Genomic DNA, 27,361 nt, shown 5'->3' with positions numbered 1-27,361 from the left:
AAAAAAAAAAAAAAAATTAAGTAAAAAAGAGAGACATCTTGTTTCTACAATAAATCAAAAAATAGCCAGGTGTGGTGGTATGTACCTGTGACTCCAACTACTTGGAAGGCGGTGGCAGAAGGATTGCCTAAGCTCAGCAGGTTGAGACTGCAGTGGCCTTGAGCATGCCACTGTAGTTCAGCCTGGGCGACAGAGTGAGATTCCAATTCAAAAATAGATAGATAGATAGATAGATAGATAGATAGATAGATAGATAGATAGATAGATAGATAGATGATAGATAGATAGATAGATAGAAAGGAGAGATAACTCAAAATAAAAATGGGCAAAATACTTGAAATATCACTGCACCAAATGAATATCCAATTGACATAAAAAACAAATATGGCCAGGCTCAGTGGCTCAGCCTATAATCCCAGCATTTTGGGAGGCCAAGGCGAGTGGACTGCCTGAGCCTGCGGGTTCAAAATCAGCCCGGGCAACTTGGCGAGACCTCAAGTCTACAATAAATAAAAAAATTAGTCAGGCATAGTAGTGTGTGCCTGTAGTTCCGGCTACTTAGAAGGCTGAGGCGGAAGGATCGTTGGAGCCCAGCAGGTCAACGCTGGGGTGGCTGTGAGCGTGCTACAGCCTGGGCGACGGAGTGAGACTCCAACTCCAAAAAATAAAAATAAATAAAAATAAACAAATATAAAAATGCTCAATTTTATTAGTCATGAGGAAAATGTAAATTAAAATCACAGTGAGATACTCCTGTATATCTACTAACACTAACTATTGGTGAGAAAGAGAAATTCTCATATACTGTTGATGGACTGTAAACAGTAAAACCACTGTGGAAGACTGTTTGGAAGCACCTAATAATGTATCAATTCATTTAATCTTTAATACTATGAGAAAAACAACTTGTTATCCTTTCATTTTACAAATGAAGAAATATGTCACAGAAATAAAGTAACATGCCCAAAGCTACACAATAAAAATCAGAGTTCGCATTCAAACCCAGACAGCTAGAAGATGTCAAGCTCTCAACCACTATCACTCTCCAAGTAAATACGGAAGGTAAGAAGATATTTTGGCAGGCACGGTGGCTCACACCTGTAAACCCAGCACTTTGGGAGGTGGAGGCTAGAGGACTGCCTGAGCCCAGGGGTTTGAGACCAGCCTGGGCAACTTGGCGAGACTTCGTTTCTACAATAAAACAAAAAATTAGCCAGGCATGGTAGTGCATGCCTATAGTGCCAGCTACTTGGAAGGCTGAGGGGGAAGGATTGCCTGAGCCTAGCAGGTTGAGACTGAGATGGCCGTGAACATGCCACTGTACTCCAGCCTGGACGACAGAGTGAGACTCTGACTCAAAAAACAAAAACAAAAGGAAGATGTATCCCATTTCACTGCACACAGCCTCAGCCTTCAGGGCTCAAGCAGTCCTTCCTCCTCAGTCTCTGGAGTAGATGGGACTACAGGCACCCACCACCATGCTTGACTAATTTTTAAAATTTTCTGTAGAGACAAGGTCTCGCTGTGTTGTCTAGGCTGGTCTTGTGAATGAGATTAGTACCCTTATAACAAAATAAAGCTTGCTTTCTCTCCCTCTGTTTTCTGTCATGTGAGGTCACAGCAAGGCCATCTTCAAAACTGGAAGAGAAGCATGCTGGCACCCTGATTTTAACTCCCGAGCCTCCAAAACTGTGAGAAATAAATGTTGTTTAAGCCACCTGGTCTATGGTAATACATTATAGCAGCCTAATAAAGACAGCCATTGAACATCAGATCTTTCACTTTATAAAATTTGGCTTTATAAAAAATAACAATTTGGTTTTTAAAAAACAAAAACATTGGACAACAAATACTGACTAATGCAATAACAACAGTGGGGAACATAATTCCCCCAAAGTCAACTGCATATTAGTGATATCTATAAGAATAAAGGAAATCAAATATATACTCCTAAAAAGTCAATGGGCTGAGAGTGGTGACCTGTAATCCCAGCACTTTGGGAAGCCAAGGTAGGAGGACCACTCAAGCCCAGGAAGGAATTCAGCACCAGCATGGGCAACATGGAGAGACCTTATCTCTACAGAATAGCAAAAATTAGCTGGGCATGGTGGTGCACACCTATTGTCCCAGCTATTTGGAAGGCTGAGGCGAAAGGATTGCTTGAGCCCAGGAGGTCAAGGCTGCAGTAGCCATGATGTGCCACTGCACTCCAGCCTGGGCAACAGACTAAGACTCAAACTCAAACTTAAAAAAAAAAAAAAGAAAAAGTCAGTAGATAAAAGGCTTTGCTCTTAAAAAAAATTCCGTGGAGCTTTGTGACTAATCAAAATCCACTGACTATTCAGACTATCACTGATAGCTGGTTAGTTTTTAAAAAATCATATAGTAATATATAAGTAGTAGAAAAGAAAGTTATATAATCTAAATTAAAATACAGAAATTAATTTAAATCACTCTAAATTCATGCCAGATAGAAATAATTACTGACAACATTTTTCTATCTAGATTTTCACATTTTTCTATGCATATAATATGTGTTCATTTGTGTGTGTGCATACATATATATATACAGATATAGTCTGGAAAATGTATTACTACTATATGAACTGTTTTGTCTGCTGGCTTTTCCACTACCATTTGTTATAGGTTGAATTATGTCCCCCCACAAAAGATGCTGAAGACCTAATTTGGAAGTAGTCTTTGCATCAAGTTAAGATGAGGTCATTGGGTAGGCCTTAATCCAATATAACTATATCCCTATAACAAAGAGAAATTTAGACACCAAGACAGACACAAGTAGACTGCCTTGTAAACATAAACACAGAGATTGGGACCAAACCAAGGAAAACCAAAAGCTGCCAGCAAACCACCAGTGGCAGGAAAAATACACAAAACAGATTCTCCCTCAGAGTCAGGATGCTTCACAGAAATAGAAACAATAGGAGATATATGTATAATATATAGGTATATAGTCATCTCTCCATATCTGTGGGTTCAGCATCCATGAATTCAATCAATCAGGGATTGAAAATAAACAGAAAAAAAAAATTGCATTTATACAGACTTTTTTTTATGAGTTGGAGTCTCACTCTGTCGCCCACACTGGAGTGCAGTGGCCGCTCCCGGCCACTGCAGCCTCGACCTGCTGGGCTCCGGCGATCCTTCCGCCTCAGCCTTCCAAGTAGTTGGAACTACAGGCATGCGCTACCATGCCCGGCTAATTTTTTTATTTATTGTAGCGATGAGGTCTCGCTACGTTGCTCAGGTGGGTCTTGAACCCACGGACTCAGGCAATTCACTCACCTCAGCCTCCCAAAGGTGCGGGATTACAGGCTGAGCCACCGAGCCCGGAGACTTTTTTTTTTTTGAGTCGGAGTTTCTCTGTGTTGTCCAGGTTGGAGTGCAGTGCCATGCTCACAGCCACTGCAGCCTTGACCTGCTGGGCTCAGGAGAGCCTTCCGCCTCAGTCTTCCAAGCAGCTGAAACTACAGGCATGTGCTACCATGCCCAGCTTATTTTTTGATTCACTGTAGAGACAAGGTCTCACCAAGTTGCCCAGGCTGGTCTCGAACTTCTGAGCTCAGGCAATCCTTTTGCCTCAGCCTCCCAAAGTGCTGGGATTACAGGTGTGAACCATCGCGCCTGGCCATTTGCCATCTTTCTTAATGTTTTCATTCTTTTTTTTTTTGAGTTGGAGTCTCACTCTGTCGCCCAGACTAGAGTGCAGTGGCCGCTCCCGGCTACCGCAGCCTCGACCTGCTGGGCTCCGGCGATCCTTCCGCCTCAGCCTTCCAAGTAGCCAGAATTACAGGCATGCACTACCACACCCGGCTGATTTTTTGTTTTATTGTAGAGATGAGGTCTCGCTGCCCAGGCGGGTCTCGAACCCACAGGCTCAAGCAATCCACTCACCTCAGCCTCCCAAAGGCACGGGATTACAGGCTGAGCCACCGAGCCCGGCAATGTTTTCATTCTAATCCACTGTATGGATTTACTATAATTTATTTAGTTAATCCTCTATTATTGGACATTTGCATATTTTCCAACTCTGCCACAATAAACAGTGCTTAAATAATAATCTTTGTACATACATTTATTTGTATTTGGCTTCCTTCGTTGCTGGGTTAAGAAGCAGTCATTTGGTCAGGCACAGTGGTTCATGCCTGAATCCCAGTATTTGAGAGGACAAGGCAGAATTGCTTGAGCCCAAGAGTTCGAGACCAGCCTAAGCAACATAGTAAGAACTCATCTCTACAATAAATTAAAACATTAGCTGGGCATGGAAGCATATGCCTGGAGTTTTAGCTATTCAGGAGGTTGAGGCGGAAGGATCAATTAAGCCAGGAGGTTAAGGCTGTGGTGAGCTGGAATCGTACCGCTTGCACTCCAACCTGCACTCCAACCTGGGCGACAGAGTGAGACCTCGCCTCAAAAAATAAAACCCAACTGCCGGGCTCGGTGGCTCAGCCTGTAATCCCATGCCTTTGGGAGGCTGAGGTGAGTGGATTGCCTGAGCCCGTGGGTTCGAGACCCGCCTGGGCAGCGAGACCTCATCTCTACAATAAATCAAAAAATCAGCCGGGCGTGGTAGCACATGCCTGTAATTCCGGCTACTCGGAAGGCTGAGGCGGAAGGATCGCCGGAGCCCAGCAGATCGAGGCTGCGGTGGCCGGGAGCGGCCACTGCACTCCAGTCTGGGCAACAGAGTGAGACTCCAACTCAAAAAAAACCCCAAAAAAACAAAAAAACCCCAACCAACCAACCAAACAAACAAACAAACCCCCCCCAAAAGCCAAGCCTTAAAAACAAAACAAGGACGGGCTTGGGGGCTCAGTCTGTAATCCCTGCATTTTGGGAGGCTGAGGCGAGTGGTTTGCCTGAGCCTGCAGCTTCCAGACCCAGCCAGGCAACTTGGCAAGATCTCGTCTCTACATTAAATCAAAAATTAGTCAGGTGTGATAGTGTGCACCTGTAGTTCCGGCTACTTGGAAGGCTGAGACAGAAGGATCACTGGAGCCCAGCAGGTCAAGGCTGCGGTGGCTGGGAGTGTGCCACAGCACTCCAACCTGGGCAACGGAGTGAGACTCCAACCCAAAAACAACAAAACAAAAAACTAGTTTAAGACTCAAGAGTTATTCCTCTCCATGAAAGTTTTAGTAAAAGGCAGATTTCCACAATCTGAAGAGAAACTAGAGTACACACAACTAGTTTTTTAACGAAATTTGGTTCTAAAAAAAGTAACAGGTAATTAAATATTTCTCTGGTGATCTTCTCTTCTTTGAGAAAATACACATTAAAAAAAAAAAAGAAAGAAAACACTATAAATGGTTTCCTAAATATAAAAGATTACTTTGGGACAATATATTACCTAACAGATTTTAATTGTGACCATCTCTCCACAGTACCAGATGACTGGTGACTCTGCAGCCAACAGATTAAATGCTTTCTGCCTATGCTGGTAAAGACTTTTGGGGTTTTTTTTTTGAGCCCACACCACAGAAATTTTGTTATGAATACTTTCATAAAACTGAGTTGTGATTTGCTTATGGCTTAATCCATTTGCTTTGCAGTACTCTACAAAACAAAGCAAATATTATAAATGATTCGCCCGGCATTTTTCTTTACCCTGGGCTCACATGTCTAGCTCTTTGCGCTCAGATGTCCCCTCTGAGGGGACACCGTAAATCTAGAAAACCATTTGGATGACCCCTCTGAGGGGACATAAAGGGGGTGATTATACAGGACAAACGTATGCAAGTGCAAATTTTTCAAAACTGTTTCCTTGAAGTTTTCTACTCAAATTACACAAAAAAGCAAATAAAAACATGGAATATATACTGAGAGATAATCAATCAGTTGAGAAGTAGTTTTCAGGAATCATGAATGCGTCCCCTTCCACATCATCTTTGAACAACAGACTGGACAATAAATTACATATTATTGGTGTGGAAGGAAGAAAACAAGACTGCATTGTCTGCTTGAACAGAAAAATGCCAGGTGGAAGATGTCAAACAAATTACTGTTGCAGAACATGTATCAATGAATCTGTAATACACATTGGTGACTGTTTCACATTACTACACATTAAAAAAATAAGATATAAAATTTTGATCTTTTGCACAAATAAGTTCCTCAATGTCCAAAATTCCATTATAAGCCAAATATCATTATAAAATAAAATAACTGGTTCAATGCTATACTATTTAATATGAAGTGATTCATTTTTTACTAGTTCATAAAAAAGTACAGTTAAGTTGCTGGTAGGTGATCCATGAGATGTCACCAAGTACAAATCGTTAATACATCTGCTGATGATAATATGAATCCCTGTTAGTTTGTGAATCCTATGTTGGGTGGGAATTCTAATGTGCTTCATTTGATAGTTGAGTACAACATATTAATTTTTCATTGGTAGAAATGTCCAGATACATGATAAATACTTTCCTTTCCTAATAGACTTCTTTTCAGAATATCTTTTCAGGCTAGGCTTGGTGGCTCAGCCTGTAATCCCAGCACTTTGGGAGGCCAAGGCGAGTGGACTGCCTGAGCCCTTGGGTTCGAGACCAGGCTGGGCAATTTGGCGAGATCTCATCTTTACAATAAAACAAAAATTAGCCAGGGGTGGTAGTGCACACCTGTAGTTCCGGCTACTTGGAAGGCTGAGGTGGAAGGATCACCAGAACCCAGCAGGTCAACGTTGGGGTGGCCATGAGAGTGCCATTGCACTCAGCTTGAGTGACAGAGTGAGACTCTAACTCAAAAAAAAAAAGAATATCTCTTCAAATTTTGTCTTGTGTGAGACATGTATATATACCTAAAAGTAATAACTATTCAGTAGCTGAATAACAGTAATGTGTCCATGCTGGAATATTTTATTGCCAGCTATGTTTATGTGACACATAAATGACATGTATATGATATATATAACCTGTAAAGACTCAATGGATCTATACCCTTAATCTTATCATGTGTCCTAATTAAGGATATAATCACTTCAGATGTCTTCAGAATTTTCACATAAAAATACTATGCGCCGGGCTCGGTGGCTCAGCCTGTAATCCCGCGCCTTTGGGAGGCTGAGGTGAGTGAATTGCCTGAGCCCGTGGGTTCAAGACCCGCCTGGGCAGCGAGACCTCATCTCTACAATAAATCAAAAAATCAGCTGGGCGTGGTGGCACATGCCTGTAATTCCAGCTACTCGGAAGGCTGAGGTGGAAGGATCGCTGGAGCCCAGCAGGCCGAGGCTGCGGTGGCCGGGAGCGGCCACTGCACTCCAGTCTGGGCGACAGAGTGAGACTCTAACTCAAAAAAAAAAAAAACAAAAAAAAAAACTATGCTTTTAAGGCTTAAGATAATATTCTACCTGGAGACAGGCTTACAATTTAACAGATAAGATTTTAGGCCAGGCTCAGTGGCTCAGCCTGTAATCCCAGAACTTTGGGAGGCCAAGGCGAGTGGATTGCCTGAACCTGCGGGTTCGAGACTTGCCCAGGCAACTTGGTGAGATCTCATCTCTACAATAAATCAAAACCTAGCCAGACGTGGTAGCACGCACCTGTAGTTCCAGCTACTAGGAAGGCTAAGGCGTAAGGATCGCTGGAGCCCAGCAGGTCGAAGCTGCAGTGGCTGGGAGCGGCCACTGCACTCCAGCCTGGGCGACAGAGTGAGACTCCAACTCAAAAAAAAATAAATAAATAATAAGATTTTAAATGCGCTGTTCAGAAAAAACATAAACTTTCTTTTTGACAAAAACGAAAACTTTTGAGTAGTCTTTAATTATTCCATAATTATTGTGAAATTATTAGAATTTCAGAGGGGCAAGTGATTTTTAATTCCACCTTGCATTAGGATAGTATTAACTGTAATACTAAAGAAGAAGAAAAGAAAACTAGTCATGCACAACTACATCCTAAGGGTAGCAGAAGCTAGCTATAGAGAGCAATGTAGCCTTGTGGTTAAGTATATATACGCTCTGGAGTCAGTTTGACTGGGGTCAAGTCCTAATTCTACTGCTTATTTACTATCTGTATGATCTTGGGCAAGCTACTCAGTCACTATGTGCTTCATTTATTTTCATATGTAAGAAGGAGAAAATAACAATGTCTACCTGTAAAGTTCTTGTATTAAACGAGTTAACACAAGTTACTAGACCAATTAACTCTATAACTTTGGCAATTAATATTATTACCAAGCTGTTAATTAAGCAGATTCTGGTTAACAACAGCTACATGTTGTAAAAGTCAAAGGAAAACATGGGGCTGAAGTATATAGAAGAAAGAAGTTACACTTACATAATTAAAGTGGAGGTTTATACATATTCTTGAAGCAAAGATGACCAGGGTAGGAAGGAGTCAGAACTCACAGATAAGGTTGAGAAGATTTGAGTCATTAAAGGATTTAGTCATTAGACGCTTTAGTCAGAACAAAGAACTCGGATCTGGCCGGAAAAAAAAAAAAAAGCCAAAACGTTTATCACAGTAATACGAGATATGTATCTTATTTATGGTGATAACTAGGTAAACAGCACTGTTCTTGCTGGTCTTAAGAAAGCCCTTGGTAGCCAGGCATGGTGGCTCACCACTATAATCCCAGCACATTGGAAGACAGAGGTGAGAGAATTGCCTAAGCTCAGGGGTTCAAGACCAGCCTGGGCAACTTGGCAAGACCTCATCTCTACAATAAATTTAAAAAATTAGCCGGGCAAGGGGGCGCACATCTGTGATTTCCAACTAGTTGGAAGGCTGAGGTGGAAGGATTGCCTGAACCCAACAGGTCGAGGCTGCAGTGACTGTGGGCTGTAAGTGTGACACTGCATTGTAGCATGGGTGACAGAGTGAGACTCGGGCTCAAAAAAAAAAAAAAAAGAAAAGAAAGCCATTGGTAGGAGAGAGGATGTCTGGCAGATGCACTCCAATGATATTCCTGCTGATCAGTCATTTAATTGCTATTTCTGACTAATACCCAAGTTAAGTCCTGGCTTGTGCAATGGGTTAGACAATATAAACCTCAAGTAAAATTCTCACCTAAGACCCAGTCTATGAACTAAAACTTGAAAACACAATGGGAGAAAATGTGAAAATTGGGAACTAATTTTCCAACTTTATTTGCCTTTGATTGGGTAGGAGAAGAAAATAATGGAATAGAGAACAACAACAAAAAAAAAGATTGAAAGTGTGGAAAACAGAGCCTGGTGTAAAAGGCAGTTAGAATTACTTAGTTTGAAGCAGTGAAGACAGAATAATTAAGGCTTTTAACAATAATATTACTGAAAAGAAAAAGGTATGCCTATCATTACTGAAAGCAAAGCAAAGAGAAATGGGCAAAATTCTCTGGCAATATATGATTAAATACAAAAATATTTCTTACTAACAAATGTTGGTTGTTCAAACAGAACAGATAGGAAGATTCTGACTGGTAAGTGCTTGGAAAAAGGCAACACTACTGCTTCTAGGGAGGATACTGGGTAACAGGAGTCACTATAACAATCAAAGCAGCCTGAGGGCCAGACTTAGTGGCTCAGCCTGTAATCCCAGCACTTTGGGAGGCTGAGGTGGGCGAGTGGATTGTCTGAGTCTGTGGATTTGAGACCACCCCAGGCAACTTGGCGAGACCTCATCTCTAAAATAAATTAAAAAAAAAAATTAGCTCGGTGAGGTAGCGTGCCTGTAGTTCCAGCTACTTGGAAGACTGAGGCAGAAGGATCGTGGAGCCCAGCTGGCCATTCCTGGGAAAGCAGCCTGAGGGAGTCAGAGAATATGACGTGAGCACAGCACAGAACCTGAGATGCAAAAGAGGAATGGTAACAATGAAAGGGTGGGAATTTTGGTATATAAGTCTCATGACAGCCTGTGAATACTGGCTATCAGTTACAGATCGGAGCTGGAAAAGATAGCGACTAGTCAAGAACAAACGTCTTGCTATGTGCAGTGACTCACACCTGTAACCTAGCACTTTGAGAGGTAGAGGCAAGAGGACTGCCTGAGCCCAGGGGTTGGTTCAAGACCAGCCTGGGAAACACAGTGACACCATGTCTCTAAAATAAATTTTAAAATTGACTGGGCGGGGGAATGGGGGGGGGTGGGGACACATGGGGGCAAAAAATCAAAATCAAAAAATAAAATTAGCTGGGTGTGGTGGTATTCGCCTGTAGTCCCAGCTACTCAGGAGGCTGAGGCGGAAGGATCACCTGAGCCAGAACGATAGCCTGAGCTAAGTGATTTGAGGCTGTGGTAGCCATGAGCATGCCACTGCAGCCTGGATGACAGAGTGAGACTATGACTCAAAAAAAAAGAGAAAAAGAAACAGAACTTGTTCAGTCTGTTTTTTCAAGCAAAAGAGTACAGAGAACAACTAATATATTAGTTAATGCTTTTAGTAAACTAAGCAAGCCAGTCTCAAGTTTTGAATGGAAAATGTGAGCTTCAAATAGAACCTCATAAAGAAAAAAAGGCATTAAACATTTACCAAATCTAATTCTTAAAAAATAGATGGATCTTGCTTTGTTGCCCAGCTGGACTGCAGTGACTATTCACCAATGCAATCAGCACACACTACAGTGAAATCCTGGACTCAAGCTTAGCCTCCTTAGAGCTAGGACTACAGGTGTATCCCATCATGCCAGGCTTGCAAATGCAATTTTTTTTTAGTTTGAGTCTCACTCTGTCACCCAGGCTGTAGTGCGGTGGCATGCTCACAGCCATCACAGCCTTCATCTGCTGGACTCAGGCAATCCTTCTGCCTCAGCCTCCCAAGTAGGTGGGACTACAGGCACACACTACCACACCCAGCTAATTTTTGTGATTTATTGTAGAGATGAGGTCTCACCAAGTACCCCGGGCTGGTCTTGAACCCTCAGGCTCAGGCAATCCTCTCGCTGCAGCCTCCCAAAGGGCTGGGATTACAGGCTGAGCCACCATGTCCGGTCTCTGTGTAATTTTTTTTTTTTTCAGTTGGAGTCTCACTCTGTCGCCCAGACTGGAGTGCAGTGGCCGCTCCCGGCCACCGCAGCCTCGTCCTGCTGGGCTCCAGCGATCCTTCTGCCTCAACCTTCCAAGTAGCTGGAACTACAGGCGCGCGCTACCACACCTGGCTCATTTTGATTTATTGTAGAGATGAGGTCTCGCCAAGTTGCCCAGGCGGGTCTCGAACCCGGCAATCCACTCACCTCAGCCTCCCAAAGGTGCGGGATTACAGGCTGAGCCACCAAGCCTGGCTTGTGCAATTTTTTAACAACTACTTTATTGCGTTAAGACCATTTGTAGCTTGTGGGCCACATTTGGCATGTAGCTGTAGTTTGCCAGTTCTTGTTCTAAAATACTTTTTTTCCCAGTGTTAGATTCTCAAATTGTGTTATTATGCTTTGCATTATTATTATTATTAGTTGGAGTCTCTGTCATCCAGGTTGGAGTGCAGTGGCATGCTCACGGCCACCCCAGCTGGGCTCAGGAGATCCTTCTGCTTCAGCCTTCCAAGTAGCCGGAACTACAGGTGCATGCTACCACGTCAGGCTAATTTTGTGATTTAATGTAGAGATGAGGTCTCGCCAAGTTGTCTAGACTGTTCTCGAACCCATGGGGTCAGGCAATCCCCTCACCTCGGCCTCCCAAAGTGCTGGGATTACAGGTTTGAGTCACCATGCCTGGCCTACTTTATTAAATTATGTTTCTAGAGGGAGTCAGGGCTGATATCTTGAGACCAGACTTTTGTGCAACTTGGGCAAAAATACTGAATTCTGAAAATATGTAGAGACGATTGAGTAGAAGTGAAGAAATAGAGGTCCTGTCAGGTCAAAGACAAGATCACATGTTTATTGGAAAAGGCAGTAGGTTTCAAGAGTTCTAAGGATTATCGAGTAGAGTTGTTTAGGACTAGGAGATATTAGTTATCTGGGATATTCAGTTTCTTTTCCCATCAGTATCTTTTTTCTGTCACTAAGTTAGAACATTATTACTTTTCAGTCTCCCAGTGCTCTAGCCTTTTCTTCCATTTTAGTGGAAATGAATACTGAGTAGGACTGGAGGGGAAAGTGTCAGGGTAATAGGCTTTACTCTGGCTTTCCTGCTAGTTAGTGTGACGTTTGACTTTTTTGAACTCCAGTTTTCTCATCTGAAAGATTATGGGACTGCTTAGGTGATTTCTTAGCTGTCTTCCATCTTGAATTCTTTATTTTTCGGAGATTCTCACAAGTGAATTTGATGGGTATTTGCTTCTCTTCTCTTCTGGTAGCTCTGCTATCTACTTCAGTGTGTCCACTGATCTCAACCCTTGGAGATAACTAAACTTTTCCCCACATAACTCTGAATTGAAATCTAGGATGAGAATTTCATTGTTTCCACTGACATGTATCAGGCAGAAGTAATTCAAGAAAACAAAGTACTCACCTATTCTTTGTAAATATCAAGTGTTTTGAAAGACAAAACAGAACTATTAGGATTACAAAGTATCAAATAATTTTGTGCTATTTATACCACACTCACTATATCTATAAGGCAGTATTAGAACAGGTTTGTTTTTGTTGTTCTTTTTTTTGAGTCAGGATCTCTGTTGCCCAGGCTTGGAGTACAGTGGTACAATCACAGCTTACCAGTCTCAACATCCTTTGGGAGGTTAGGCAATTCTGCTCCAGTCATGCCCAAGGTATTTTTTTTATTTCTTGTAGAGCTGAGTTCTTGCTATGTTGCCCTGGCCTGTTTCAAACTCCTGGACTCAGGCAGTCTTCCTACCTCAGCCTCCCAAAGTGCTGGGATTTATGGGCATGAGTCACCCTGCCTGGTAGGATAAGTTCTTAACATGGATTACCATATGTATTTTAAGGATAGTACATTTTAAAAGAAATTCCATCTCTAGCTTTGTTGCTGTTAGCCTGTCAATTCTTTGGAAGCATATTTTAATTTTTTTATTTTTTATTTTTATTTTTATTTTTTTTGAGTTGGAGTCTTACTCTGTCACCCAGACTGGAGTGCAGTGGCTGCTCCCAGCCACTGCAGCCTCGACGTGCTGGGCTCCGGCAATCCTTCCGCCTCAGCCTGGAAGCATATTTTTAAAATAACATAATTTTGATGTCCAAATTGATACTATGAGTTAAATTAACATTAAATATTATCCAACAATATAGTTAGCTGGGCCACCCAAAGTGCTGGGATTACAGACTTGATTCACCACTCCCGGCCAGCAACTCTTAAGAGGATGTCTTATTGAGTATACAGTATCCACTTTTTAAAATTGTATTTTTTTTCCCCCTGAATTGGAGTCTCACTTTATTGCCCAGACTGGAGTGCAGTGGCATGCTCCCAGACACTGCAGCCCCAACCTGCTGGGTTCTGGAGATCCTTCCTCCTCAGCCTTCCAAGTAGCGGGAACTACAGGTGTGCGCTACCATGTCTGGCTAGTTTTTGATTTATCGTAGAGACGAGGTCTTGCCAAGTTGCCCGGCGAATCTTGAACCCGCGGGCTCAGGCAGTCCACTCGCCTCAGCCTCCCAAAGTGCTGGGATTACAGGCTGAGCCACTGAGTCCAGCCTTTTATTCTTTTTGAGTTGAAGTCTCACTCTGTCGCCCAGGCTGGAGTGCAGTGGCATGTTCACAGTCACTGCAGCCTGGAACTGCTGGGTTCAGGTGATCCTTTAGCCTTAGCCTTTGAAGCAGTTGGAACTACAGGTGTGCGCCACCATGCCCGGCTATCAAATGCCATTTTTGGCCGGGCTCGGTGGCTCAGCCTGTAATCACAGCACTTTGGGAGACCAAGGCGAGTAGATTGCCTGAGCCCGCAGGTTCAAGACCAGCCCCGGCAACTTGGCGAGACATCCTCTCAACAAATAAAAAATTAGCCAGGTGTGGTAGCACGCACCTGTAGTTCCAGCTACTTGGAAGGCTGAGGCGGAAGGATCGTCAGAGCCCAGCAGGTCAACACAGTCTGGGTGATACAGTGAATCTCCAACTCGGGGGGGAAAAAAATGCAATTTTAAAAGGTGGATACTGTATACTCAAATAAGACATCCTCTTAAGAGTTGCTGACTCAAGCCTATAATCCTAGCACTTTGGGAGGCCAAGGTGAAAGGACTGCCTGAGCCCATGGGTTCGAGACCAGCCCAGGCAACTTGGCGAGACCTCATCTCTACAACATATCAAAAAATTAGCCGGGCATGGTAGCGCGTGCCTGCAGTTCCAGCTACTTGGAAGACTGAGGCAGAAGGATCGCCCGAGCCCATCAGGTCGACACTGGGGTGACCATGAGCGTGCCACTGTACTCCAGCCTGGGTGACAGAGTGAGACTCCAACTTGGGGGGAAAAAAAGAGTTGCCAACTGTTTTTATAACTCAAAAAAGTTACAAAAGTGCTTATAATGTACAGTCAAAACATTTTTAGAAGGAATGAACAAAGATATAGAAGAGGGGAAGGAAAATAATGAAAATGGACCAGGTGACTATTATATGCTAAACACTGTTAGATGCTCTAAAAAACTATGTCTTCATTGGCATGATCTCTACTAAACCCAGAGAGAGGATGGGGATGTAGGAAGAGGTACAGGTAAAATAATAACTATTAAAGTTTGCTAAGGAAAGCTCAGGTGGTCATTACACAATTCTCTTTGTTTTTATTTGTTTAAAATTTCTCATCATTTGAAAAATTATCTAATCTAATTATGATGTGAGGTAAGTGGGCAGCTCTAAGTGAATATGGGTTTAATCTCTACAGACAGAAAGGACTTCAATGTAAGTCTCCAGATGAGACAGATATAGGCCCATCAACTATAAAACCCTGCACAAAAGAAGAAATGTGTTAGCCAAGTTGGAAACTTAATAAGAAAGTACAGTTTCAGAGGAGCAGAAAATAAATAAGGAAAGAGAAATGTTAATGAACAGAAGAATGAGGACAGCGCGGGGGAAGCAGCAAATAAACAGCAAGAAAGACGACTTCTAGAACAAAGGGGAAGGAAAGGTATTTCTTGAGTATTTACTGTGTTCCAAGTCCTCTTGGTAGGTACCTTTTTTTTTTTTGAGTTGGCATCTCACTCCATCGCCCAGGCTGGAGTGCAGTGGCACACTCACAATCACTCCAGCGTCGCCCTGCTGGGCTCCAGAGATCCTTCCACCTCAGCCTTCCAAGTAGCTGGAAGTACAGGCACGCGCTACCACGCCTGGCTAATTTTTTATTGTAGAGACGCGGTATTGCCAAGTTGCTAGGGCTGGTCTTGAACCTGCGGGCTCAGGCAATCTACTTGCCTCGGTCTCCCAAAGTGCTGGGATTACAGGCTAAGCCACCGAGCCTGGCCCATCTTGGTAGGTATCCTATATCATTATCTCATATAATCCTCACAACAAATTTATATTATGAAATAAAAGGTCAAGTAACACAAATAACTTGCAACAAGTTGTTACATGTACCAAGTTACATGTAACAAGTAGCACAATCATGCAGATGTTAATTGATACCAAGACTCAAAGTTCTTCTACCTGATGCCCAAGCTTAACACTCTTGGCAGAAAACAATAATGCTACTTCCCAAGGAGCCACATTAAACATACAACAGAATAAACAGCCTTGTTTGAAGCACACAGATTAGGGAAATAGAAGGAAAGTTCTTCTGACAGGTAGAGAAATAAGAACACTACTTTCAGGCTGAGTGTGGTGGCTCAACCTATAATCCCAGCACATTCGGAGGCCAAGGTGAGAGGACTGCCAGAGCCCAGGGGTTCGAGACCAGCCTGGGCAACTTGGTGAGATCTTATTTCCACAATAAATCACAAAAAATAGCCGGGTATTTTGATGGTGTATATCCATCGGGGTCTTGAATTCAGAGTTCACAGATACTAAAGGTTCTGTTCATAGAATCCTGTTTGGTACACGAATTTAGGTAAGGGGGGAAAACAATACTTCTTTTTCACTAACCTCTAAATAAAATTTAGTTTGTCATTCTCTCATATCATTGTGAATATAGGCCTTTTGATTTTTTCTCCAATACAAATCTCAAAATATGTTCACATTACATTACAGTTACTGCAAAAAATTTCAAAATAATGGATTTGTCCTGCATGTCACTACTTCAAAATCATGGACATTTTTGGAAGCACTACTAGATCTTGTCATTAAACGCATTAATAAAGAAGAAATACAAGGCCAGGCACAGTGGCTCACACCTATAATCCCAGCACTTTGGGAAGCCAAGGTGAGAGGACTACCTGAGCCCACGGGTTCGAGACTAGCCTGGGCAACTTGGCAAGACCTCATCTCTATAATAAATAAAAACGTAGCCAGGCATGGTGGTGCATGACTATAATTCCTGCTACTTGGAAGGCTGAGGTAGAAGGACCACCTGAGTCCAGCAGGTCGAGGCTGCAGTGGCCGTGAGCATGCCACTGCACTCCAGCTTGGGCAACAGAGTGAGACTCCAACTCAAAAAAAAAAAAAAGAGGCAAATATAATATCACAGGTTTTTAAAAAATAATATTTTGGTAACTATATATATATAGTTTCCTTGCAGCTATGGGTTTAAAAATGTCATTCTCAGAAGGACTCCAAATTGCCAAGAGGTACCTGTCATTAGAACAAAGATTAAGAATTGCAGGCCAGGAGTGGTGGCTCACAAATGTAATTCCAGTATGTTGGGAGGCCGAGGTGGGAGGACTACTTGAGCCCAGGAGTTGAAGACTAGCCTAGGCAACATAGTAAGACTTCGTCTCTACAAAAATATTAAAAAATTAACTGGACGTGGTGGTGTGCGCCTATACTTCCAACTACTCAGAAAGCTGAGGCAGAAGGATCTCCTGAGCTTAGGAGGTTGAAGCTACAGTGAGCCATGATGGTGCCACTGCACTCCAGCCTGGATGACAGAGTAAGACTCTAAATCAAAAACAAACAAAGGCTGGGCTCGGTGCCTCAGCCTGTAATCCTGCGCCTTTGGGAGACTGAGGTGAGTGGATTGCCTGAGCCCACGGGTTTGAGACCCGCCTGGGCAGGCAAGACCTCATCTCTACAATAAATAAAAAAATTAGCCGGGTGTGGTAGCATGCGTCTGTAATTCTGGCTACTCGGAAGGCTGAGGCAGAAGGATCCCCAGAGCCCAGCAGGTTGAGGCTGCCGTGGCCGGGAGCAGCCACTGCACGCCAGTCTGGGCGATAGAGTGAGACTCCAACTCAAACAAACAAACAAACAACTACAGAAGATGGAAAACAGATGGTGAGAGAAGGGCAGAGAGAAAGCAGAAAAGCAAACAATCGAGACAAGATTATAAAAACAAGCTAGGGTGACAGCAGTGCTGGTAGAGAGAAATATGGGGGGGTGGTCCCCAAAAAACTCAGAATTTATTTATAAAAAATTGTATATTTAAGGAGACTCGGTGGCTCAGCCTGTAATTCCGCGCTTTAGGAGGCTGTGGTGAGTGGATTGCCTGAGCCCGCGGGTTCAAGACCCGCCTGGGCAATTTGGTGAGACCTCATCTCTACAATAAGTCAAAAAATTAGCCAGTCGTGGTACCGCGCACCTGTACCAGTAGTTCCAGCTACTTGGAAGGCTGAGGCAGAAGGATTGCCAGAGCCCAGCAGGTCGAGGCTGCAGTGGCCAGGGGCGTGCCACTGCACTCCAGTCTGGGTGACACAGTGAGACTCCAACTCAAAAAAAAAAAAAAATTGTATTTATTCGTACATGCTTAAACTTCAGTCACCTTCAAAGTATTCTCTATTTGATGCAATGCACCTACCAAGACACTTTTCCACTGCTCAAAACAGTTTTTGAACTAATCAATTTTAATGTCTTTTAGTGCTTGTGTCATTTTTTGTTTCACCTTTTCCACACTGGCAAAACATTTCCCTTTGAGGACTTTTTTCATCCGGGGAAACAAAAAAAAAAAGTTGCTCAGGGTGAGATTTGAATAGGGAGGGTAGAGCATGGGAGTCATGCAATTTTTAAATGCACTGAAAGAGTCTCCAAAATAAATTCACTGAAGCCAAACGCGGCTTCTCACAACAAAGCTAGCTGGGACTCTGATGCTGAAGGGTTCCTAGAACACAACTAGTGGGGAAAGCCTGTACTACAAAGGGCCCACCCTCCAAAAGATAATTCTGGTTTTTTTTGGAGTCCTCTCCTCCAGTAGACCAAAAGATACTTATTTGACAAAATTGATATTAGAGATTCTCTTCAAATGTAATTTTCAAAAAATACCAAATATTGCAAAAATGCTAACAATACAATGATAAATAAAAGAGTCTATACATTATGATGACTACACTGAAATTCTCTTGTGTACAGAAAACACAAGAATGTTAAAAAGTATTTCAAAATGTTAGACATGGTCATCACTGAAGTACTGGGTAGCATTAAAAACATAATTATTCCTTTGGACTTTTCTCAATTTTTCCACATTTTACAAAAATGACTACCAGAAAAAAAGTAAATATAATTTTAAAGTTATTTTCAGAAAAATTTTAACGAAATGAGAAAAAGTTGATGTTTCAAAGTGAAAAAGTATATAAAACTTTACATACATATCATCTCAATAATCTATATAACTATTGGTGATTTCTCTATGCTGTTAGATTGTCCATGCTTTTACACCATCTATTACTTTCACAAATTACATTATTTTTAAGTAGACAGATCAGCTAAGCCCAGGAAGAAGCGTTCTTTTATTTTTGAGTTGGAGTCTCACTCTGTCACCCAGACTGGAGTGCAGGGGCCGCTCCCGGCCACCGCAGCCTCTACCTGCTGGACCCCGGCTATCCTTCCGCCTCAGCCTTCCGAGTAGCTGGAATTACAGGCATGCGCTATCATGCCCGGCTAATTTTTTGATTTATTGTAGAGATGAGGTCTCGCCTGCCCAGGCGGGTCTCGAACCTGCGGGCTCAGGCAATTCACTCACCTCAGCTTCCCAAAGGCATGGGATTATAGGCTGAGCCACCGAGCCTGGCAAGAAGCGTTCTTTAAAATTTAAAATCAGGAGAAAGAAGAAAGGTTTACTGCAGTCCAAGAATTTGAGGCTGTAGTAAACCATAATTGTGCCACTGCACTACAGTCTGGGCGACAGAGTATTGATTTATTTTCCTTTTTGGGTGTGGGTGTGTGTGTGTGTGTGGGTGTGTGTGTGTGTGTGTGTGTGTGTGTGTGTGTGTGTGTGTGTGTGTGTGTGTGTGTGTGTGTGTGTGTCTCAGCCTGTAATCCCAGCACTGTCGGAGGCTGAGGTGAGTGGAATGCCTGAGCCCACGGGTTCGAGACCCACCTGGGCAGCTTGGTGAGACCTTATCTCTACAATGAAATAAAAAATTAGCTGGGCGTGGTAGCACACGCCTGTAGTTCTGGCTACTTGGCAGGCTGGGGCGGAAGGATCGCTGGAGCCCAGCAGGTCGAGGATGCGGTGGCTGGGAGCATGCCACTGCATTCTAGTCTGGATGACAGGGTGAGACTCCAACTCAAAAAAAAAAAAATGTCAGGAGACTAAAAATTAGCTTAGAAAAACAGGTAAGAAAAGAATAGCAAAGACAGGATACATCAACAGTTAAAAAGTTAGATTGTAGAACACCAAACTCATAATCTTACCTTTACTAGGAGAGCAAAATTACTCTTCAGAGAATTTGTCACACCATTTTCATACACCATTTTCCTCATGTGGTTTTCACTCACATTCTCACCGCCAGATTGATACCTTAATAATGACTTTAGTATGGTTTCAAAAGGGTCCGCTGAAACAGATAAATTATTAAGTATCTCTATATCAAAATAATCACTAAAAAAAATCTTCAGCAAGAGAACAAGAGATCAAGGAAATAAGGGATTATAGCTAAGAACATGGTAATTTTTTTCATTACTTCCTTATTTGTCTTTTCTAAATATAAACAATTCAAGAGTCAATTAAAACTGGTAAGCATACAATATCCTGACTGGGAATTCCACTGTAAATCATTAATACTTGCATACATTTTCTACCTACATGACAACAATGTAATTGATTATTTTTAAAACCCCAATTCACTGATTTTAAAGAAAATGGGTAAGTTTGCGTGTAGTTATCAAGTATTACAGTTAAAGTTATTTACTTGGGGCTGAGCTCGGTGGCTCAGCCTGTAATCCTGCGCTTTGGGAGGCCAAGGGTGAGTGAATTGCCTGAGCCCGCGGGTTCGAGACCCACCTGGGCAACTTGGAGAGACTTCATCTCTACAATAAATAAAAAAAAAATTAGCTGGGCATGGTAGCGCACGCCTGTAGTTCCAACTACTTGAAAGGCTGAGGCGGAAGGATCGCCAGGGCAGCCACTGCACTCCAGTCTGGGTGAATGAGTGAGACTCCAACTCAAAAAAAAAAAAAAAATTATTTACTTGGTACAAGCACAGTCTATAATCCCAACACTTTGGAAGGTTGAGACTAGGATCACTTGGGGCCAGGAGTTCAAGACAAGCCTAGGCAATGCAACAGTGCCCTCTTATCTCTACAAAATTTTTTTTTTTAGCCTCTGTCACCCAGGCTGGAGTGCAGTGGCACACTCACAGTCACCCCAGTGTCCACCTCCTGGGCTCTAGTGATCCTTCTGCCTCAGCCTTTCAAGTCGCTGTAACTACAGGCATGCACTACCATGCTGGCTAATTTTTTGATTTATTGTAGAGACGAGGTCTCATCAAGCTGCCTGGGCTGGTCTCGAACCCACGGGCTCAGGCAATCCACTTGCCTTGGCCTCCCAAAGTGCTGGGATTACAGGCTGAGCCACTGAGCCCAGCCTACAAAAATTTTTTAAAAATTAGCTGGGCAGAGTAGCACGTGCCTGTAATTCCAGCTACTAGGGAAGCTGAGACAGGAGGATTGTTTAAGCCCAGGAGCCGTAATGAGCTATGGTGGCACCACTATACTCCAGCCTGAGTGACAGAGCAAGACCTTGTCTCTACAGAAGTTAAATAATTATTTAAATATTTCTATTCTCAGTCAGGCTCTGTGGCTCAGCCTGTAATACCAGCACTTTGGGAGGCTGAGGCGAGTGGATAGCCTGAGCCTATGGATTCGAGACTAGCCCGGGCAACTTGGTGAGATCTCATCTCAACAATAAATCCAAAATTAGCCAGGCATGGTGGCACCCGCCTATAGTTCCAGCTACTTGGAAGGCTGAAGCAGGATTGCCGGATCCTACCACATCGTCACTGGGGTGGTTGCGAGCACTTCAACCTGCACTCCAACCTGGGCAATGGAGTGAGACTCTAACTCAAAAAAATTCTATTCTCTCCCTTCACTTTTTTTTTTTTTTGAGTTGGAGTCTCACTGTCACCTAGGCCAGAGTGCAATGGCATGATCATGGCCACTGTAGCCTTGACATGCTGGGTTTACACTCTGTCTCAGCCTTCCAAGTAGCTGGGACTAGAGGCATGCACCACCATATCTGGCTAACTGTTTGATTTATTATAGAAACAAGGTGTCTCGCCATGTTGCCTAGGTTGGTCTCCAACTCCTGGGCTCGGGCAATCCTCCGGCCTCAGTTCCCCAAAGTGTTGCAGTTATAGGCATAAGCCACCACACCCTGCCTTTTTTCAATTGTTTAAATGTACTTCTTTAGTGACTATATTATTTAAACACACACACACACACACACACACACACACACGATACATTGTCATTGTAAACAATTCAAATGCAGGAAGAAAGTTAAATTCATCCTAAATTTAACCACACAGAGATAGTCACTGTCAGCATTTTAGACATTTTTTACAACCGATATCATTTCTTTCTCTTTTTTTTTGAGTTGAAGTCTCACTCTTTGTCGTCTAGGCTGAAGTGCAGTGGCACGCTCATGGCCAACACAGCCTGGACTTACTAGGCTTCGGCGATCCTTCTACCTCGGTCTTCCAAGTAGCTGGGACTACAGACGCACGCCAATATGCTCGGCTTCTTTTTGTGATTTACTGTAGAGACGAGGTCTCACCAAGTTGCCCAGGCTGGTCTTGAATTCCTGGGCTCAGGTAATCCTTTCACCTTGGCCTCCCAAAGTGCTGGGATTCTAGGCTGAGCCACCGCGCCTGGCCTGATTTTTTTTTTTTTTTTTTTTTAGTTGTAGTCTCACTCAGTCTCCCAGGCTGGAGTGCAGTGGCACACTCATGGTCACCCCAGTGTCGACCTGCTAGGCTCCGGCGATCCTTCTGCCTCAGCCTTTCAAGTAGCTGGAACTACAGGTGTGTGTTACTAAGCCCAGATAAGTTTTGATGTATTGTAGAGACAAGGTCTCACCAAGTTGCCCAGGTTGGTCTCAAAGCCTCCCAAAGTGCCAGGATTACAGGCTGATATATAACAGAGAGAGAGACGGACAGAAAAACCTGTCAAACTTTCCAAATAACTACTTTCCTGGCCCGGCATAGTGGGTCACTCCTATAATTCTAGCACTCTGGGAGGCCAAGGTGGGAGGAGTTCAAGAGCAGCCTAGGCAAAATAGCAAGACATCATCTCTACAAAAAATAAATTAAAAAATTAGCTAGGCTTAGTGGTGCATGCCTATAGTCCCAGCTACTTGGGAGCCTAGGAGTTTGTAGCCAGGACTACAGGTGCATGCCCCCACATTTGGTTTCTTTTACCATATGTGTGATTATCAACTTCTGGATAAATTCCTTAAGATACTATTGTTAGGTCAAAGGTTACTGTTGGCTGGGCATGGTGGCTCACACCTGTAATTGCAACATTTTGGGAGGCCAAGACAGGAGGTTTGCTTAAAGCTAGGAGTTCGAGAGTAGCCTGGCAACACAGCAAGACCTCATCTCTACAAAATCAAAAATTTAGCTAGGCAACGTAGCTTGCACCTGTGGTCCCAGTTATTTGGCAGCCTGAGGCAGAAAGACTGCCTCAGGAGGTCGAAGCTGTGGTGGATTATGACTGCACAACTGCACTCCACCCTGGGGAACAGAGTGAGACCCCTGCTGAAAAAAAAAAAAAAAAAAGGATACTGCCAACCTTCTTCTCTCTAGAAAGTTTGTTCAGTACAATATTTATAGTACATGTTTCCCCATTCCCTCATCAATAAAGAGTTTTGCCAGTATCCCTCATCTCTTCTGGTAAGATAGGTAAACAGGTTTATTTTTATTTACAACCAACTGAATATTAGTGAGGTTGAAATATTTTCATTTGTTTATTAGTCATTCATATTTCTTCTTAATTACCTTGTTTTTGCCCATTTTCCTGCAAGGGAATTTTTTTTTTTTTGAGTTGGAGTCTCACTCTGTTGCCCAGGCTGGAGTGCAGTGGCCACTTTCGGTCATCATAGCCTCCACCTGCTGGGCTCAGGCAATCCATCTGACTCAGCCTTCTAAGAAGCTGGAACCACAGGCACATGCCACAATGCTCAGATAATTTTTTGATTTATTGTAGAGATGAGGTCTCACCAAGTTGCCCAGGCTGGTCTTGAACCCCTGGGCTCAGGCAATCCTCTAGTCCTGGCCTCCCAAAGTACTGGTATTATAGGCTTGAGCCACCACGCCCGGCCTCTGCAAGGGCATTTTATTTTTGTTTTCTTATTAGTTCTTATTGATGATTTAACACAAATATAGTAATCGATAGCTACACATAATATATGGTAGTGTGTAACCAGCATTTTCCTCTTTCTTCATCCCTTTGCGAGGTTTTTTGTTTTGTTTTGTTTTTTGAGTTGGGGTCTCATTCTATCACCCAGGCTGGAGAGCAGTAGCATAATCATGACAATCATGGCTCACAGCAGCCTCAATCTCCTGAGTTCAGGCGATCCTTCCACCTCAGCATTCCAAGAAGCAAGGACTATAGTGGCAGGTCACCATGCCCGGCTAATTTTTTTGTTTTTTATAGAAAGGAGGTTTCTCTATGTTGCCCAGGCTGGTCTCAAAGTCCTGGGCTCAAGCAATCCTCCCACTTCAGCCTCCCAAAGTGCTAGGATTACAGGTGATATTCACCATACCTGGCTTGTTTTTGTTTTTAGAGATAAAGTCACACTGTGTTGCTCAGGTTGGTCTCCAACTCCTGCAGTCAAGTGATCCTCCCACTACAGCCTCCTGAGTAGCTGGGACTACAGATACATGCCACTGTGCCCACTCAAGGTATTTTTTATTATACTAAAATGTGTCACTTCTATGTAGGTAGATTTATTCAACTTGTGTTTTATGGCTCCTAGATCTTTTGTCATAGTAAGAAAAGGTCTATCTATATTCCCCACAGTCAGAAAAAGAAACAATATTTAACTATGTTGTTTCCTAATACTTTCATGACTTCATTTGGAATTTATTTTGTTGTTTTTTTAAAATCGGTTTTTTTTATGTATAAGTTTAAGGAGTACAAGTGCAGCCTTGTTTCATAGATACATTGTATAATGGTGTAGTCTGGGCTTCCAGTGCAAACATCACCCAAATAATGGATACTGCTTCATCAAGCAATCACTGGAATTTATTTTGATATGAAGAACAAGGCAGGGGCCGGGCTCGGTGGCTCAGCCTGTAATCCCATGCTTTGGGAGGCAGAGGTGAGTGGATTGCCTGAGTCCGCGGATTCAAGACCCTCCTGGGCAACTTGGTGAGACCTCAACTCTACAATAAATAAAAAAATTAGCCAGGCATGGAAGCACATGCCTATAGCTCCAGCTACTTGGAAGGCTGAGGCAGAAGGATTGCCGGAGCCCAGCAGGTCAAGGCTGTGGTGGCCAAGAGAGTGCCACTACCCTCCAGCCTAGGTGACAGAGTGAGACTCCAACTCAAAAACAAACAAAAAAAACCAAAACAAAACAAAAAAGAAATAAGGCAGGAATTGAGATTTATTTTTTCCAATTAGCTAACCAATATTGCCAAAACCAGCTATTACTTTTGTGATAAAATGTTGTCTTTGTGATATATACTTGGTTTGTTTTCTTAAATACCTACTCTATTCCAGTAATCTGTCTGCCAAGACCTGTCACAGCATGAGAGTCTTTCAATTAACCTAGCTTTATGATACACTATATCATCTGATGGTTCAAGTATTATCCTCATTATTATTCTTTTTAAAATTTTCTCATCCAGGCTTGGTGGCTCAGCCTATAATCCCAGCACTTTGGGAGGCTGAGGCAAGTGGACTGCCTGAACCTGCAGGTTTGAGACCCACCAGGCAACTTGGCGAGACCTTGACTCTACAATAAATCAAAAATTAGTCGGGCATGGTAGCGTACCCCTGTAGTTCCAACTACTTGGAAGGCTGAGGCGGAAAGATCGCGGGAGCCCAGCAGGTCAAGGCTGCAGTAGCTGGGAGCGTGCCACTACACTCCAGTCAGGGCGCAGAGTGAGACTCCAACTCAAAAAAAAAAAAAAAAAAAAAAAAAGATTTTCTCCTGGCTACTCATGTACTATTAGTCTTCCAGATATACCCTGGAACTATTTTTTCAGATTCCCAAAAAAAATGCTGTTGAAATTTACTTTGAAATTTTGTCATATATACCTATAAATGAAAGAAAAACACAATTTTATAATACTGTCTCAAATGAGGTAATAAAGACTTTAACATAATGCCTAGAACACAGTACAAAGTATTCAATAAATGTTAGCAACTTCTATCCAAGAACAATGTGCACTACTTTATTTGTACACACTTATTATTAAAAGGTAAGGATCAGCTAATTAGAAAGAAAATTAAACTTACATGTCTTATTGGGGTTGATATGCTGCTTCAGTACATCCACAGTGCCCAAGCTAACCACAAGGCGCCTGCCAAACCAGAAAGAGACCACAGGCCCGAATCTCTCATGCAAATTAACCAGGAACTCGTGCAAACTTCCACTATTTACAATATCTGGAAGATTACCATCTCTGACAAAAGACAAAACATTTGACAAAATAATCACTTTAATTTGGAAAAATCAGAAAAATAATAGCTGACTCTGCATTAACTATGGAATTCAAATTACCGCAAAATCCAAAACTCAATTGTATTTGCCTTGTTGCTATGTTTCTATAGTTATATTTAGATATGGATTTGTGTGATAGTTTAAGAATTCATAACACTTCAGACCAAATAGGAAAGCCACAAGAAGCACCTGACTTTGTTACTGGAAAACCATCCAACTTTTGCAACACCTAATTCTAACAAGGATATCATTACAGGCTAATGAAAGTCATCAGGTTAGTTATGGCAATTTTTTTCTTCTTTCCTTCTATCTTAATCCTATTTTCAGCTTTTTCTGGCAGGGGGAAGTGAAAGGAATTAAAGGTTTTGATTTATACAGCTCTCCTTTCTGTTCTTAACAAAGTTTAGGTTATATGCCCAAACATAAATTTAGGATAAATAAAGGAACTAAATAAGATGATAAATCTAAAAATATGGTTTAGTTTTGATACCAAAAATGAAAAGCTGACTCTACTTGATTCCAAAAAAATACTCACTTTTCTTCAGTTGGAGTAATCCCTGGAATTCCTGCAGCTTGTCTGGAAGCCTTAAGGAAAAAATTTTAAATAGTTTAGAATAACGCATTACCATATATCCCATAAGTGTTCCACCAAACATCTGCAGGACTTAAACAATGGCTCGCTAATTCAATTGAATCTAAGAAATAATCTCTATATTAAAATACAAAAAAAGGCCAGGCATGGTGGCTAACACCTGTAATCACAGTACTTTGGGAAGCTGAGACAGGATTGCTTGACCCCAGGAGTTCAAGGCCAGCCTAGGCAACATAATGACACCTTATCGCTACAAAAAAAAATTTTTTTTTTTTTTTTGAGTTGGAGTCTCACTCTGTCACCCAGACTGGAGTGCAGTGGCCACTCCCGACCACTGCAGCCTCAACCTACTGGGCTCCAGCGATCCTTCCGCCTCAGCCTTCCAAGTAGCTGGAACTACAGGCACGCACTACCACACCCGGCTCATTTTTGATTTATTGTGGAGATGAGGTCTCGCCCAGTTGCCCAGGCGGGTCTCGAACCCGCGGGATCAGGCAATCCACTCACCTCAGCCTCCCAAAGGCACGGGATTACAGGCTGAGACACCGAGCCGGCTACAAAAAATTTTAAAACAATAGCTGGGTGTGGTGGCTACATGCCTGTAGTCCCAGCTACTCAGGAGGCTGAAGAGGGAGGATCATCTGTGCCCAGGAACTCAAGGCTGCAGTGAGCAGTGATTGTGCCACTGTATTGCAGTCTGAGCAAGAAAGTGAGACCCCGAATCAAACAAAAAGGGGTGGTTTGGGGAGGATTTTTTTTTTTTTTTTTTTTTGAGTTGAGTCTCACTCTGTCGCCTAGGCTGGAGTACAGTGGCACACTCACGGCCAACCCAGCATCGACCTGCTAGGCTCTGGCGATCCTTCTGCCTCAGCCTTCCAAGTAACTGGAACTCCGCGCATTACCACACCAGCTAATTTCTTATTTATTATAGAGACGAGGTCTGGCCAAGTTGCCCAGGCTGGTCTCAAACCCGCGGGCTCAGGCA

General features: G+C 42.8%; 1 protein-coding gene across 1 annotated transcript in view; it reads right to left on the bottom strand.

Annotated features, from left to right (window-relative positions):
- LOC103250492 (cytochrome P450 20A1) overlaps nucleotides 1-26,369 on the bottom strand; it is a gene marked incomplete at its 5' end in the record, with an annotated part of 73,692 nt that extends 47,323 nt beyond the window's left edge. Inside the window, 3 exons of the mRNA XM_008049085.1 lie at nucleotides 19,526-19,668; nucleotides 25,580-25,746; nucleotides 26,320-26,369. Of these exons, the coding sequence (XP_008047276.1) occupies nucleotides 19,526-19,668; nucleotides 25,580-25,746; nucleotides 26,320-26,369 (360 nt within the window). The remainder of the gene's footprint in view (nucleotides 1-19,525; nucleotides 19,669-25,579; nucleotides 25,747-26,319) is intronic.
- Between the last annotated feature and the right edge of the window lie 992 nt (nucleotides 26,370-27,361).

Source organism: Carlito syrichta, unplaced genomic scaffold (assembly GCF_000164805.1).
Source record: "Carlito syrichta isolate Samal-C Ts95f unplaced genomic scaffold, Tarsius_syrichta-2.0.1 Scaffold130501, whole genome shotgun sequence".
NCBI classification, from domain to species: Eukaryota; Metazoa; Chordata; class Mammalia; order Primates; family Tarsiidae; genus Carlito; species Carlito syrichta.
This window is presented reverse-complemented; position numbering and strand designations above follow the sequence as displayed.